Source organism: Perissodus microlepis, chromosome 20 (assembly GCF_051167445.1).
Source record: "Perissodus microlepis isolate ML-2025 ecotype Zambia chromosome 20, ASM5116744v1, whole genome shotgun sequence".
Lineage (NCBI taxonomy): Eukaryota > Metazoa > Chordata > Actinopteri > Cichliformes > Cichlidae > Perissodus > Perissodus microlepis.
Genome location: NC_140480.1, coordinates 3,874,211 through 3,888,350, shown reverse-complemented (window position 1 = coordinate 3,888,350; position 14,140 = coordinate 3,874,211). Strand labels below are relative to the sequence as shown.

The 14,140-nt window shown below is 39.8% G+C and overlaps 3 protein-coding genes across 3 annotated transcripts; 2 read left to right on the top strand and 1 right to left on the bottom strand.

The window, feature by feature from the left end:
• Positions 1-4,407: 4,407 nt before the first annotated feature.
• On the top strand, positions 4,408-6,382 carry prok1 (prokineticin 1). The gene is made up of 3 exons (XM_084917975.1): positions 4,408-4,597; positions 5,238-5,363; positions 5,748-6,382. Exons 1-3 carry the CDS (start codon positions 4,520-4,522, stop codon positions 5,865-5,867), a joined length of 324 nt encoding a protein of 107 aa, XP_084774101.1. The 5' UTR covers positions 4,408-4,519; the 3' UTR covers positions 5,868-6,382.
• Positions 6,383-7,768: 1,386 nt separating this feature from the next.
• Positions 7,769-10,606, top strand: LOC146363846 (pepsin A-like). The gene is made up of 9 exons (XM_084916663.1): positions 7,769-7,837; positions 8,044-8,185; positions 8,322-8,439; positions 8,955-9,073; positions 9,178-9,374; positions 9,559-9,675; positions 9,808-9,952; positions 10,151-10,249; positions 10,346-10,606. The coding sequence occupies exons 1-9, from the start codon at positions 7,779-7,781 to the stop codon at positions 10,481-10,483; spliced, it is 1,134 nt and encodes a 377-aa protein (XP_084772789.1). The 5' UTR covers positions 7,769-7,778; the 3' UTR covers positions 10,484-10,606.
• A 463-nt stretch (positions 10,607-11,069) lies between these two features.
• Positions 11,070-12,652, bottom strand: LOC146363845 (uncharacterized). Its single transcript, XM_084915959.1, has 6 exons — positions 12,613-12,652; positions 12,231-12,542; positions 11,971-12,097; positions 11,744-11,862; positions 11,569-11,615; positions 11,070-11,448 (listed from the first exon to the last, which is right to left on the bottom strand). The coding sequence occupies exons 1-6, from the start codon at positions 12,650-12,652 to the stop codon at positions 11,290-11,292; spliced, it is 804 nt and encodes a 267-aa protein (XP_084772085.1). The 3' UTR covers positions 11,070-11,289.
• Positions 12,653-14,140: the final 1,488 nt, after the last annotated feature.

The following is a 14,140-nucleotide window of genomic DNA, read 5'->3' as shown; positions in this document are numbered from 1 at the left end:
CAGAGACAGGAAAGCTCATATTAAAAATGAAGGGAACACTGGAGAAGGGAACACTGGAGGACACAGAAAGATAAGATGAAGGGAATAACAGAGGCAAGCACAGAAGGAACTTAACGCATGAGAAATGACTCAAACTAGGAACTGAAGCTAAATAAAGATCATGGATCCAAAACAAGCAGTAGGTTTGTTACCCATCTGAAAAGGCATCCAAAACACTATGAAAACTAAACAGGAGCCAGAACTAAAAAAAAACCAAAAAAACACCCCAACTTTGCATAACATGAATAAACAAACAAACAACAAACAAAAACCCTCGAGAATTACAGTTAAAAATAAGATTCCAGACTCAAATATAAAAAGGAAAAATTCAAAACCCAAACACTGAACAAAAAACAAACAATGGACAAAACACAGGACCATAACATTTATATCATGGTTCATATTCCCCACTCTGCGAAAAGTGTTTGATTCATGAGTATAATATTCAGTACAGTCTTCTGTGTCCCGAGGTCCTCATTCACTGAAGTAACTGTCTACACTAGATAGGTTATGTAATGAAACCTTGCTGCTCTATATTTCATCATTCATCTGTTACTCTCTTCATACCCACCTCCACTAGAAATTGATTTTGGTTCTCAGAGGTGTATAAATATAAAATCAGATTAGTTTAGTTTTTCTTCTGAATATATTTATTGATTATTCACTTCCCAATGTATTCCTATGGAGCAGTCACTCGACACCCACAAATAAGCTGAGGTTGCCTAAAACAACTCCAATGTCGAAGGTGCTCCTCGGTACTGAGAAGCAAAATCACCCCTTCAAACACAATCTTCTCCACCATCCATGTAACATAACAGAATGACTCAGCATAATAAATACAAGGACGGTAACAATGGCTTTTATTGCATGTAAAATATAGCAATAATACTTTGGGTTTAAAACAGAAATCTTGTTTCTTGTACCCTCTTGATGGCAGATTTTGTTAATGTAATTTCTTTAGAAGTTAGTGTGAGGCCTCTGGGCACACCTCCACATGATTTCTGCTGCCTGTCCCAGGATGGCTTGGCTTCAGTGCTCCTGCTGACAGGGCAAAAATGGGTGAATGTAATTATATGGCCACTGCATTGGAGGAATCCATCACCTGTGCAGCAGCAGGGTAATGTCCTGCTGAGTAACCCAAGGGGTGCTCTCCCCCTCCCTCCTTCACTCTAATTTTTTTCTGTCTTTGGCTCTCGTCTTCTCTCGCTCATATTTCTCTTTTCGCAACTTAAATCACAGTCTGCCCGTTTTCTCTGACAACCAGCTGCTCATCACTGTCCAAGCAGTCACGTACTCACAGACGCATGTAAAAGTATAAGTCTGTGCATAAGGAACAATTTTCAGCCTGCTTTTTATGCCATACATGCATGCTTATGTATCACGTACACATCACATACACACAGTAACTCCTGCTATCTTCATGAGGACAGCCAATAAAATACTAAATCCATAAGCCCATTGCTGTAACCTTAGCCGTCACAGCAAAGCCAGTCACTCTGACCTTACTGAATTCTCAATGAAACCCTAAATCTAAGTCTTTTCCCTAATTTCAAATTAAAATTTGTCCTCCAAAGATAGCAGAACAGGCCTGCACACACACACACACACACACACACACACACACACACACACACACACACACACACACAGAGGAAATCTTTAATCTTGTACAACCAGAGGTTGGTATAAATCCAGTTATTTGTGACCTATACATTAGAGCTGCAGTAAATCTGCAAATGAGCTGGATCTGAAATAGAGACCTGACTCAGAGTCGATGTATCACTGCGATCATCACTACCATAATTCAGAGACATTAAGACTCATTATTCCTATTCTCATATCACTTTAGTGGCACTGTAGCTTCGACGTCTCAGTGAGGAGTGGTGCGAGGTTTTAATCATTCATTTAAACCTCTTTAAAACACATAGCATCATGACACACACCATACAGCAGGGGTCAGCAACCCTAGGCACGCGTGCCACAGTTGGCACGCGAAAGGGTTAACTGACGGCACGAGTATTCTCATTGTGCTGACTTTTTACAATCAGTTACAATAACTCGTACTGCGTACTAGCTAGCATGACGGAGTTTCTATACAGCTGGGTGGGTGCTATGATGTTACTGATAGTGAACTTTATTTTATTCATAAGGTTAGTTAGTAGAGTTGCCAACCGTCTCGTAAAAAGACGGAATCGTCCGTATTCAGAGAAATTATTACGCGTTTCGTATTGAGCTGAGAAGGGACACAGTTTGTCCCGGACTTCAGCTACAATGAAAAAGACACAAAGCTGGATTTATTCTGTGTCTTTACGCTGCAGCTGTTTCTTCTTCTCTCATTCTCACCCCTCTCTCTCCTGTTGCTACTTCAATCATGAAACTGATCAATGATCAGCTGATCGGCTTTTCTCTCTTGTTCTTTTATCTCCCTCTTTGCGCCAGAAAGAGGAAACCGCCGGATGTCGCGCTAAACAACAGCAGCACGTTTAAGCTTGATCAGCTGTTGTTAGAATTTATTTAATATTACTTTCTAGTATCAGCTGATGTTTACTGGAGCCACAGCTGTAAAGCTGCTGGTCATGATGTCAGTTTGGTTATCTGGTGAGAGGGAAACATGAAGATGAAACCAGGAGATGTCCTTACTGAATCATCAGAGCTGAACAGGTGATGGAGAAACAGGTTTACCTTTTAGGTGACATGACTGAGTTGAAGGGAAGTTATGAACTGTTTCTGAGAGATAAATAACACCAGGATCCTTTTCTAAGTAGCTGACAGCTGGTAACTGTGCAGGGGCGGGTCTAGCAAAGTTTTGCCAGGGGGCCAGTTGGGGCATTAACAGGGAAAGGGGGGCACAAAGAAATACTTATTGTTTCTTATTCTCATTTAAAATGTCTGGCTGTTATTAAATAATTATCTGAAGCTTACAACCAAAGTTTTTATCTGATGTAAAATGTATAGAAATCATACATATACCAACAAGACTGTACATCACTGTCACAACAGCGTTTGTTTTCATTCAAAGGCTTTATGGCTTTAATACCTCGTGGGCCAATCTGTAGTCAAAATGCCCGGGCCGATTTTTTTGTCCCAGTCCAGCCCTGGGCACGACACACAGTGAATTAATCTGAGAAGGTGCATTAAAAAATAAATGGTGCACATCGCAAATTAGCTCTCATAGACACATTAGTTGTGCCGCTTCTTAATGACGGTATCTTAGCTAACAACCCCAAGTACCAGATTCAACTTGTAATTGGCTAAAAATAACTTGCAACAATGCTGCTTCAATGCAACATCGAAGCAGCTGGAATCCACAGCTGTGTGTGTTCATGGAGCTGCATTTTCACCTGCTGGACATCACTACCTGACAAGTTTAACTGTCCTCAGAACATTGCAGAGGCCTTATTGACAGTATTTGGCTCTACATATCTGTGTGAGCGGATTTTCTCTCACATGAGTCCTCAGACAGCCGTCTGAATGCTGGACACTCGGAGACCTGTGTCTCTGAGTGGGAGACCAGAGATCACATTAACATGTGTGTCTCTGTATTAACAAACATGTCATATTGGCCAAGTTTATTTATCTTATCATTGTTGTGAGGAGACCATAAATAGCATTTGTATTTTCTGTTGTACAGTTCATTTGCTGTTATGGATAAAAAGTCTTTTTTTTTGTTTCAAAATAGCTGATAACTATTCGCTGATAGCTGCCAACATCTGCGAACAAATATAATTCTATAAAGTGGTTCTAGTGTGTAACTGTTCATATAGAACGTTATTACATTTATTGCTAATGCAATCATATGGCACATTGACTTCTGAGGAAATTTTAAATGGCACTCGTCATCAGAAAGGTTGCCTACTCCTGCCATACAGTAATGTGATAAATAAGAAATATCGCATTCTCGTTTCTGTTTTACCAGAAGACCAACCCACAAGTCAGTAATGTGGTAATGTCAGTAAACTCATTAGATGGCTTTGATTTTTATTTGTTTTGTCTTGATCACTTCTGATTGACAAATAGCTCAGGACTTGTGCCCTTTCTTCCACAGACATGTCAGATTTATTTTAGTTTGTATAAATGTCATCAACTCCTGAATTGGTTCTTTTGTTTTTGTTAGCTTGGTGGAAACTCTTACAGCTCCGGTCCAGAGACGATGTAGTCGAACCCTAAAGTGAGTCTTCATAAGCCATCATCTGGATAGGTGAGATGACAGAGCTTCTGAGTGGACAGGCAGAAGGGGTGTAAGGGGGATTTTTCTGGCATGAGGAGGGAGGAAAGAAGAGAGGGAGGGGAGAGTGTTGGGTGGGGGGGTCACAGGTGGATAAAGAGAAGGAGAAAGGGAGGCTGCCTTCTCTAAGGAGTTGTGTAAACGTTGAGGAGTGGCTGAAGAGTCGGGGAACCAGCTTGACGTGCCACAGAGACAGTTCACAGTTGTTGTGTGGTGCTGGGGGTGCTGAGAGAGTCCAGTTCTCTTGTTGCTGTCATGGGTTTCAGGGAGGTGCTGCTGTCCTTCCTCCTGTTGTCTGTTGGGAGCTGGTGCAGAGGAGCTGTTATCACAGGGGTAAGATGGAAATTTCTAATGGAGCAACTCAATGTTAAGGTTTTTGATTTATCAGACTAGAGCAATATTTTAATCAACTCATCAATCTGTGTGTTGTCATATTGAAAGTGCATTTTACATTGTGTCTATCATAACTGTAACTGTTGCTTCAGTTCAGTGCCCCATTCCAAGTGGAATGGGGCACTAGTATATTCAAATAATTTTTTAAAAAAATCAAGAAAAATATTTAAAATGTCTGTTTCTATCATTATAACTTATGTTTTTGTGTGTGGATGAAAACTGAACACATCACTTCTCTGGATAATATTGTTAAATTTCATTACAAATGACTAATGACAGATCATATCCTCCCCCGCTTGAAGTTAACTGGAAAAATCAGAGGAAATTATCTCAGCCCCCTGAATGCTATTCATTTGTAAATGGGTTAGGGAGAGGACAGGGAATAAATCAAATGGATTTCACCGTCCAAACATGGGAGGGTATCTCTATTACAATAAGTAAAAGTTATATATATGAAAAAGATAAACTCTATATCTATTACCATATATGAAGATGAAACAGATTTACTGGCAACAATAGAATTGCTTTTATTACTTTTTGTCTAGACCTCTGCCACCTTGTCTTTCTATCTTTCCTGCAGGCTTGTGAGAGAGATGTGCAGTGTGGTTTTGGCCTTTGCTGTGCTGTCAGTCTATGGCTGAGGGGTCTGAGGATGTGTGTCCCAAGAGGTGTGGAAGGGGATGAGTGCCACCCCTTTAGCCACAAGGTGGGGATAAATGTGATGTCAGTTATAATAATCTTCCAGTGTTACACACACATACGCACACATAGGCACACACACACTTTTATCCTTCTTTCCTGTTTTAAGAAATTCTGATTGCATCAAGTGCTGTCAAGCTGGCTGAAGCCTTAGAAAAGCTGCTGATAAGTGCAGGGGGTATTGATTGCTCTCAGCAGATCTGAGCCATATATCTCTTTGATTATCTGGAACAGGCGACGATTACTTCTACTAACACCACATCCATCTCTGAAACTCAGACCGATTAAGAGAAGCTTTAGGGCCTGCAGTTCCAGTTGTCAGCTCATAAAGGATTTAAGCTGTCAGATTACCCCAAAGCTACTTTCCTTTTTCCCTTTTTCACGCTTCCAGGTACCCTATCCAGGGAAAAGGCAACATCACACCTGCCCCTGTCTCCCCCACTTGGTGTGCACCAGGTATGCTGACAGCAAGTACAGGTGTACTGAGGACTTCAAAAACATGGACTTTTAACGGACGAGAGAACACCCAGAATGATGCAAGCACAACAGCAAACAGAGTGGAAATCCGAACGGCCTGCGGATCAAAATCTTCTTCAGTGACTTTATTCTTCATTTGTGTACTCTATGCACTAAAATGTATGGGTTCTACTGATGCACACAACAAGCACATAAAAAGAAACAGGGAAGTGTAACCAACAAGATCTACAATAAACATGAGACAGCTTTAATTTAACAAGCCAAATGTTACCCCGAGAGTTATTTGTGAACCTTTAGCACATCTGCTGTTTCTTTCATGCTCATTTTATATTAATTTATCATGAGACGTGTTCGAGTATTACTGTCAATAAACATATACATAAAGTTGTGTTTTATAGAGGGCTCAGTTAATATTGTTACATAAAACATTATGTTCCGTATGGAATGGAAATGTCAACTGGTTTTAATCACGGTGTGATAACGGTCATAAACAGAATCTTAGTGCAAATACTTTCACAAGCAAACTGACCTTGTATAATATATTTGATTAGTGCATACGTGAGTCAAGGTGAAATTCCCTCATGTTAAATCGTTAGTAGTTCTTTTTTTCTTCTGTCTTAAATTGAAATGTTCCGTGTCCAGTGTGAAATCATGACCTGACATGTGGACTTCAAAAGCTTTAACTAATAAAAAATTAATAACAGGAAAACATTAAGGGAAAAAGTAGTATAGATCACCAGAGATGTTATGAACTGGGAGTACCGGTATTACCCTGCAGCTGTGAGGTACTTGTGCTGTCCTTTACTTACTCTACTTGTTCTTTATATTTATACTCCACTGCATCTGTGTAAAATATTGTCCTTTGTACTTATATTTATTTGACATCTGCAGTAACTACTTACTTTTTAGGTCGAGTTATCATGTAGAAAACATTTATAATGCTCATCAAATACAGCCCACCGTTACAGTATATAAAGAGCTGCAACCTTAGCTACAGCATAAAACACCACTTATACATAAATGCACAGCAAATAATAATAAACCAGAATAAATTCAAATACTAGCCACTTACATCATTTGTTTAATGTAGGATTACATTTTGCTAACTGTAATTGAGTATGTTTTGATTGGAGTACTATAATTGCTACTTCTAATGGGTGTGAATACTTTATGCTACCAATTTGTTAAATGTTACTGCAGCGTAGTACAGAAAAACAGCTATTGTTTTTCAGTGAACTTGTGAAAATTGAGAAAAAGTGTTTGTCTAAATCTTAAACCTAACCCTAATTTCAGTTTATTAAGTCAAAATTTTGAGATAATAATGAGAAATTTTGACTTATGGATGGCAAAATAAGCAAATAAATACAGTGGTGGAAACAAGTTTCTGTAATTTACGGGTCACACTTTCACATGATTACATCTTTGCTTGTCCTACCTTTGTTTTATTGTTATCAGATAAACCTTTCCAAGTAATCCAAGCTCATATCTTTGGAAACCTTGAGGAAAGTTTACATACTGGTATTAAGTAGAAGGTCTGGACATCATATCTCCTGAACTGCACACCAACACACTGGTGCACCTGTTTAACACTTACAGTGTATTTAAATGATGTGACGAATAATAAAGTCAATCCTTTGGAAGTTAGTTGTCATTTTCAGTAGATACCCTGTAAATACAAGTTTGACTTTTAGAGTTACAACTTTTAAGTTGATACAAAACATTTTTTTTACAATCTTCCTAAACACTTTCAGTGTTCACAAGCTTAATGGGATATTTGTCCCCAGATAAGAGTCTGTTTTCCAAATCATATGCTTCTTATCACCATCTTTCATATCAGCTTATAGGAAAGGGCATTTCAGATAAACAACCTTGATTAGTTGTATATAAGGGCTGGCCTCAGCAACTGGACGTTCACTCATCTGAGTCTACCTGTAAAGACAGCAACATGGTGAAGTGGCTCGTCGTTTTGGCTGCCCTCGTGGCTTTCGCTGAATGTCTCCATAAGTAAGTCTGACTTGGTTGGTTGTTTCTTTATTTGTTTTATGTATTTGACATTAAATACATAAAAAATTGTGAAACTCTCCGTGTTCCTATGAGGAAATCTAAAGGTCCTCCTGCTCACCTGAATATCGCACAGACATTTCTCCAGCTGTAAAATTCAGGCTTGCCTTGCTCATTGCATGATTTTCTGCTCACGCTGCTACATGTAGGATGCCCCTGATTAAGGGAAAATCTGCCAGGCAAACCCTCAAAGAGAAAGGGTTGTGGGAGGAGTACAGGAAGAGTCACCCATACAACCCAACAGCCAAGTTCTACGGCAGTGGCACCGAGTCCATGACCAATGACGCTGACGTAAGCCCAGATTAGTAAAAAGCTTTAGATTTTGTTCATGTCGTTGAAAATATACCTTGCTTTACTTTTTCAAAATTGTCTTTTTAAATCTGTATCTGCATCTGTGTACATGTGCCTTCTTTATCTGTCCCTCTAGTTGTCCTACTATGGTACGATCTCCATTGGAACCCCTCCTCAGTCCTTCTCTGTCATTTTTGACACCGGTTCCTCCAACTTGTGGGTCCCATCAGTGTATTGCAACAGTTCAGCCTGTGGTGAGTGCCACTATGATGACTACCGAAGCCCAGACAACATGGTACAACCTGGCCAGTATGGTTTGAACATACAGAAATGTGTACCTCTGCTATTAGATACTGTTCAAAAATATCCCTTTTTCATTTTAGGCTCTTTTTCATTCATGAATTTTATCCATAATGTAACTTTTTTCCAACAGAAAATATGCTCTTAACTCGTGAGGCAAAATCAATATACAAGCCTAGATGAACTTGACCACTAGCAACACTGGAATCCTTCGAGCATTAGTAGAAGTCATTTAGCAATAATAACAGAGCAGCACAGTTTGACTATCACAGTGACTTGAGATTTCTGCAGTATTTGCACTTGCAACTCTGATTCTCCACATAATGAATTGGTTTACTTTGGTAGCACATTCTTTCTAGCTTGTTCTAGTTGTAACTTTACCAGCAGAACAACACTCATTGCCATCACTGAAATGCTAGACATCCAAGTTGTATAAAATTGCAAAACTTAAAAATGCATTCCTCTGCAGAGAACCACAATCAATTCAACCCATCACAGTCATCCACCTTCCAGTGGGGTGACCAGTCTCTGTCCATCCAGTACGGGACTGGCAGCATGACTGGGTTACTGGGCAGCGACACTGTTGAGGTAACCAAAACCCGTGGAACAAAAAATTTAGTCTATTTAGACTTCAGATGGGCATCTCTCTGTGGTTTGCTGAACTGTGAGTGACAGCTGTTTTGCATGTCCAGGTGGGCGGCATCTCTGTGGCCCAGCAGGTGTTTGGAGTGAGTGAGACAGAGGCTTCTTACATGACTTACATGCAGGCCGATGGGATCTTAGGACTGGCCTTCCAGAGCATCTCCTCTGACGATGTTGTACCAGTTTTTAACAACATGATCACTCAGGGGCTGGTGTCAGAGCCCATTTTCTCAGTCTACCTGAGCGGGTACTGAAATAAAATGGAATTCAGTTGGCTGGAAAATCTTTATTGGGTTTTTCTTTTTGAGTATATTTTGTGAATTTATGATGTGATTTTCTCTCTCTCTCTCTCTCTCTCTGTGTTTGTTTGTGTGTGTGTGTGTGTGTGTGTGTGTGTGTGTGTGTGTGTGTGTGTGTGTGTAATATCTTAGCAATAGTGAACAGGGCAGCGAGGTGGTCTTTGGTGGTACTGACAGCACCCACTACACTGGAACAATCACCTGGATCCCTCTGTCTTCTGCCACCTACTGGCAGATCAACATGGACAGGTGCCAATAAGTCATCCAAAAGCTGTTTACTTCATAGCCAACATCTTTGCTTATAGCTTCATATCAGACACAAAAAATCACAAGGTTATAAAACTTCTTGGCTTGACTGTAATTCAACTTTCCTCTTCACAGTGTTACCATCAACGGGCAGACTGTAGCCTGCTCTGGCGGGTGCCAGGCCATCATCGACACTGGCACCTCCCTGATTGTTGGTCCAACCACTGACATCAACTATCTGAATAGCTGGGTTGGAGCCTCAACCGACCAGTCAGGAGATGTGAGTCATACCGTCGTGACACAAATTTTCCCCTTTTTCTGAACCCAGAGTAAACAGACATTTAAGACTCTGACGTCAGAACTTTGAAATAAAAATAATTAAGTGGGATTCGGATAGCTGCTTCAGTTGGAAAACTGTAAAATACCAATAAACAGATTTTCTTCTGCCTCATGGCCTCTGACTTTGTTCTGCTGACAGGCTACAGTGAACTGCCAGAACATCCCGAGCATGCCCGATGTCACCTTCACTCTCAATGGAAACGCCTTCACAGTCCCTGCATCTGCCTATGTTTCTCAGGTCAGTAAGACCATCCTGCCAACCACAGCACCAAATAATACAATACAATAATGAAGATTTGAAGAAATATATCTTTTCTTTCTCCCCTGTCCACAGAGCTACTATGGTTGTATGACTGGCTTTGGTCAGGGTGGCAACATGCAGCTCTGGATCTTGGGAGATGTTTTCATCCGGGAATACTATGCCGTCTTTAATGCCCAGTCCCAGAACATTGGTCTGGCCAAGTCAGTGTAATGACATCAGTAATCTCATAAATACTCATGTATTTTAATGGCATGGGAGAGTTTATGCAAATGAGAGTTTGTGGAAAACGTGCATGTGAACATGTTGTAGCTGCCTTTACATTAAACAGATTATAGCAACGCATAGCATTTCTGTGTGTGTGTGTATCTGTGTCGACTGGACTTGCATGGCTATCTACTATTATCGCACATCAGTAGAATAAAGCGTTTCTGTGTTGTGCTGAAATGTCACAGGAACAAGAATCAGTCCACGTGTTCTTTTATACACTCGACCTTTTACAAAGGATCTAAAAGTTTTCACTTTTTTATGGTAAGGACAACAGGCTAAGAAAAAAATGACCGAACAGCTCTCAGAAGAAAAAAGGGCAGGTTGCCACTGACATCGAAGAAGCTGATAAGGACAAACATTGATAGAACAGATGATAACCTGATGACATGCTTTCACAACTCTGCTGCTATCTCAACCTGTGAACATGAGAATGGGGAAGTCTCAAACACAGACAAAGCACACATTCACTGCAGAGACAGAGTTAACTGTTTTAATTTCATTTCTTATGCTGTCAATATTTCTCCATTAATAGCTCATTATTATAAACATCATCAGATATCAGATTTTACAGTCCATTCAAGGTTTGGGATACAAAATAATCAAAATAAAGTAGAAGTGATCAGTCTCTGCTTGATCATTAAACATCTTTTAGTATTTAAGCAGTTAACTGACATATACATAAAAACTTTCCAACAAAACACTGACAAAAGAATTAAAGTGGATCAGACATTAAAATCTGTAACTCAAATTCACGGTTGGATTGCCAGTATGGAGTATTCCACCATCCCAGCATGCTCTTCGTCGGCAGCTCCTGTTGGTGCTTTGTGCATCCTCACATTTGCATACACTTCTTCCGGCTTCTGCAGAGCCCTGAAGTCCACCATTGTGTAGACTATGCCGCTCGTTTCCTAGTAGAGACACATTTTGCCAAGAGACAGTGTTTTAGAGGAAGTTTAGATCATAAACATGTCTCCAATTTAACATGATAGTGAGTCACAGCGACTGCTTGTTCCCTGTTTAGCACGTACCGAAGCTTCTTGGTTCAGTGAGTCACAGTGAGTTTCTCCATATTTGTCTACAAAGAAAAACAACAGAACTTCACATCATTTACCCATTTTATAAGAGGAAAAAAAGAATATATTTTATCATAAACTTGGCAGACAGTCTGAGCTTTGCGACAGCAGTTTTCAGGGAACTGCTTACCTAGTGGTTTGGATTTTGTCCTGACTCTGCAGCAAACAACACCAATCACTGAACTGATGAACATCATCACTGTAATTGCCACAATGACAGCCAGCGGCAAACTAAAACTCCAGGAGACTCTGAAGAGGAGCAGAGCACAAAAATGAAAAAAACTATTCATGTTTCAGACACAGGAACAATTTGACCAGTGAGCAACAACAAAAATGAGCAATGTGCAGAGTGACCACCTGTTGCTGTCACCGTGGTCCTCTGCTAAAGCAGGTCTAGTGGACTCTGAGAGTGCTGTGGATGTGCCGGGGGCTTTGGTGGTCCCTGTGATTGGAGGCTGTGAATGGCTGAAGTGATCTGAAACTTCTGCAAATTTCAGAAATAACAAAGTCAAATAAAAATCATGCTTAAATACAGCTAATAAACAATGACAGTAACGACAGCTGTTGCATGAAATGCATTTAGAGCATCCTGTCAAAAGTTTTATAAGAATACTCACCAGACACTTCTACATAATAGTCCCTGTAGATGTGATTTGGGGTTCCCAGCACGACACACCTGTAAAAGCCTCCATCTACAAATTGCACATTTGCTATTCTAAATTCAATCCAGCCATCATTTTCTATTTTGGTCACTCTTCCTTTCAAAAGTTCACAGGTATATCCTGAACTGTCCATCAGCCTGTAGCAGCCTCCCGGATACAGTTTACAGCAAGCCTTGTTGTAACTGTTGTAAAATGAAGGAAAGGAGAGTCTCAGGAAAATGTGCTCGAACTCTTTAATCCTCTCCTGGCCTTTTAGATGACAGATATCTGGAAAACAAACAGCTGTCAATACAACTTCTCAAACACTGGAAAAAATGGAATAGCCTTTTTTTCATACCTATTAAAAGAATAAAAACAATGGAAAACTTCATCTTCATTGTGATGCTTGCTAATTCTCAGCACTTTGGGATAGTTTTAGTTTTGAACTCTTGCTGCAGGATTGAAGGCTCCTCCTAAAGAGGAAAGAAGAGGAAGTTGTCTGTGCAACAGCTGGAAGGCACAAAGACGTGCTCCTCACGAGGCTTTGGGAACTGTTGCTGGACACGTCTGTGGCACAGCAGTTCTGTGGCTGATTCTTTTTTTGACTGTGTTATGTGTCTGCATATTGGAAATGGACACAAATGGAAATGGACAATGGAGAGTCGAGGTATAACACTGGAAAAGAAATATGAAAATGCTTTCACCTCATATCCAACAGCGAACATTTGTCTCATAGTTTTGCATTTACACAAGAATGTGATCGCTTTAGGAGCTCATTAAGTTGCATGACTAAAATCTGGATTATAATTATAATGGGAGACATGCAAAACACAAAATGTACTATTGCTTTTTTATATGGTTACAATTATAAAATAAAACCAACTACATGAAACATATGCTGGTAGCTTTATTTTATTTTACTGCACAGACAAAGACACAAGGAGATTAACCGAACTGGTTCACTTCTGATGCAACATTTGTGTTTATTACATCGTATGTGTGTGTGTGTGTGTGTGTGTGTGTGTGTGTGTGTGTGTGTGTGTGTGTGTGTGTGTGTGTGTGTGTGTGTGAGTGATTCAGCCTCCAATACTATTAAAATTTTTTACCATATACTGTGATTTCCATTAACACGTTATACTGTCATAAACTACAACTATGCCTGCCAGTGATTTTGTGAGGTCATTAGACTTACTTAGAGCTTTTTATTGTCATTGTGCAGTTTCTTGCACAGCGAAATTGGGTAGCTGGACCACAAAGGTAAAGTAAGAAGAAGAGAAACCAATATACAACGAAGGCGGAAAAAAAATAAATAAATAAATAATTAAATAAATATAATAAAATAAAAAACAGTGTATATGTATACATATGTGAGTGGAACTATATACATGGTGTATGTGTAGGAAACATTGAAACAGACTGGGACCAAAATAATTGCACATGAGCCAAAAATATTGCACATTAAAACAAATATTTACCAAAGCTGGAAAACAGAGTATTGAGAAAACATATTTCGATTTCTGCTGAGACATTTGGATGGTACAGTCAAAATTTAAGGATACTTGCTGAAGTTTAAACCAAGCATTTACTTTGAATGTGGCGTGGTTGTTGGTTTCAGTATTTCAGAAAGCACTGATCCACTGGCATTTCCCACACAGTCATCTGTAAGAGAAAATATCCAGTAAACGGAGGTTCTTCAGAAGAAAATGTGTTGCTGACATCAAAGGTCAGAGGAAGAAGGCCAGACTGCTTCAAGGTGAAAAGAAAGAAACAGTAACTCCAATAACCATGTGTTACAACCAAGATATGAAGAAAAGCACCTCTGAATGCACAAGACATCGAACCTTGAAGCCGACTCTTTACAGCAGAAGAAAACCACATCGGATGCA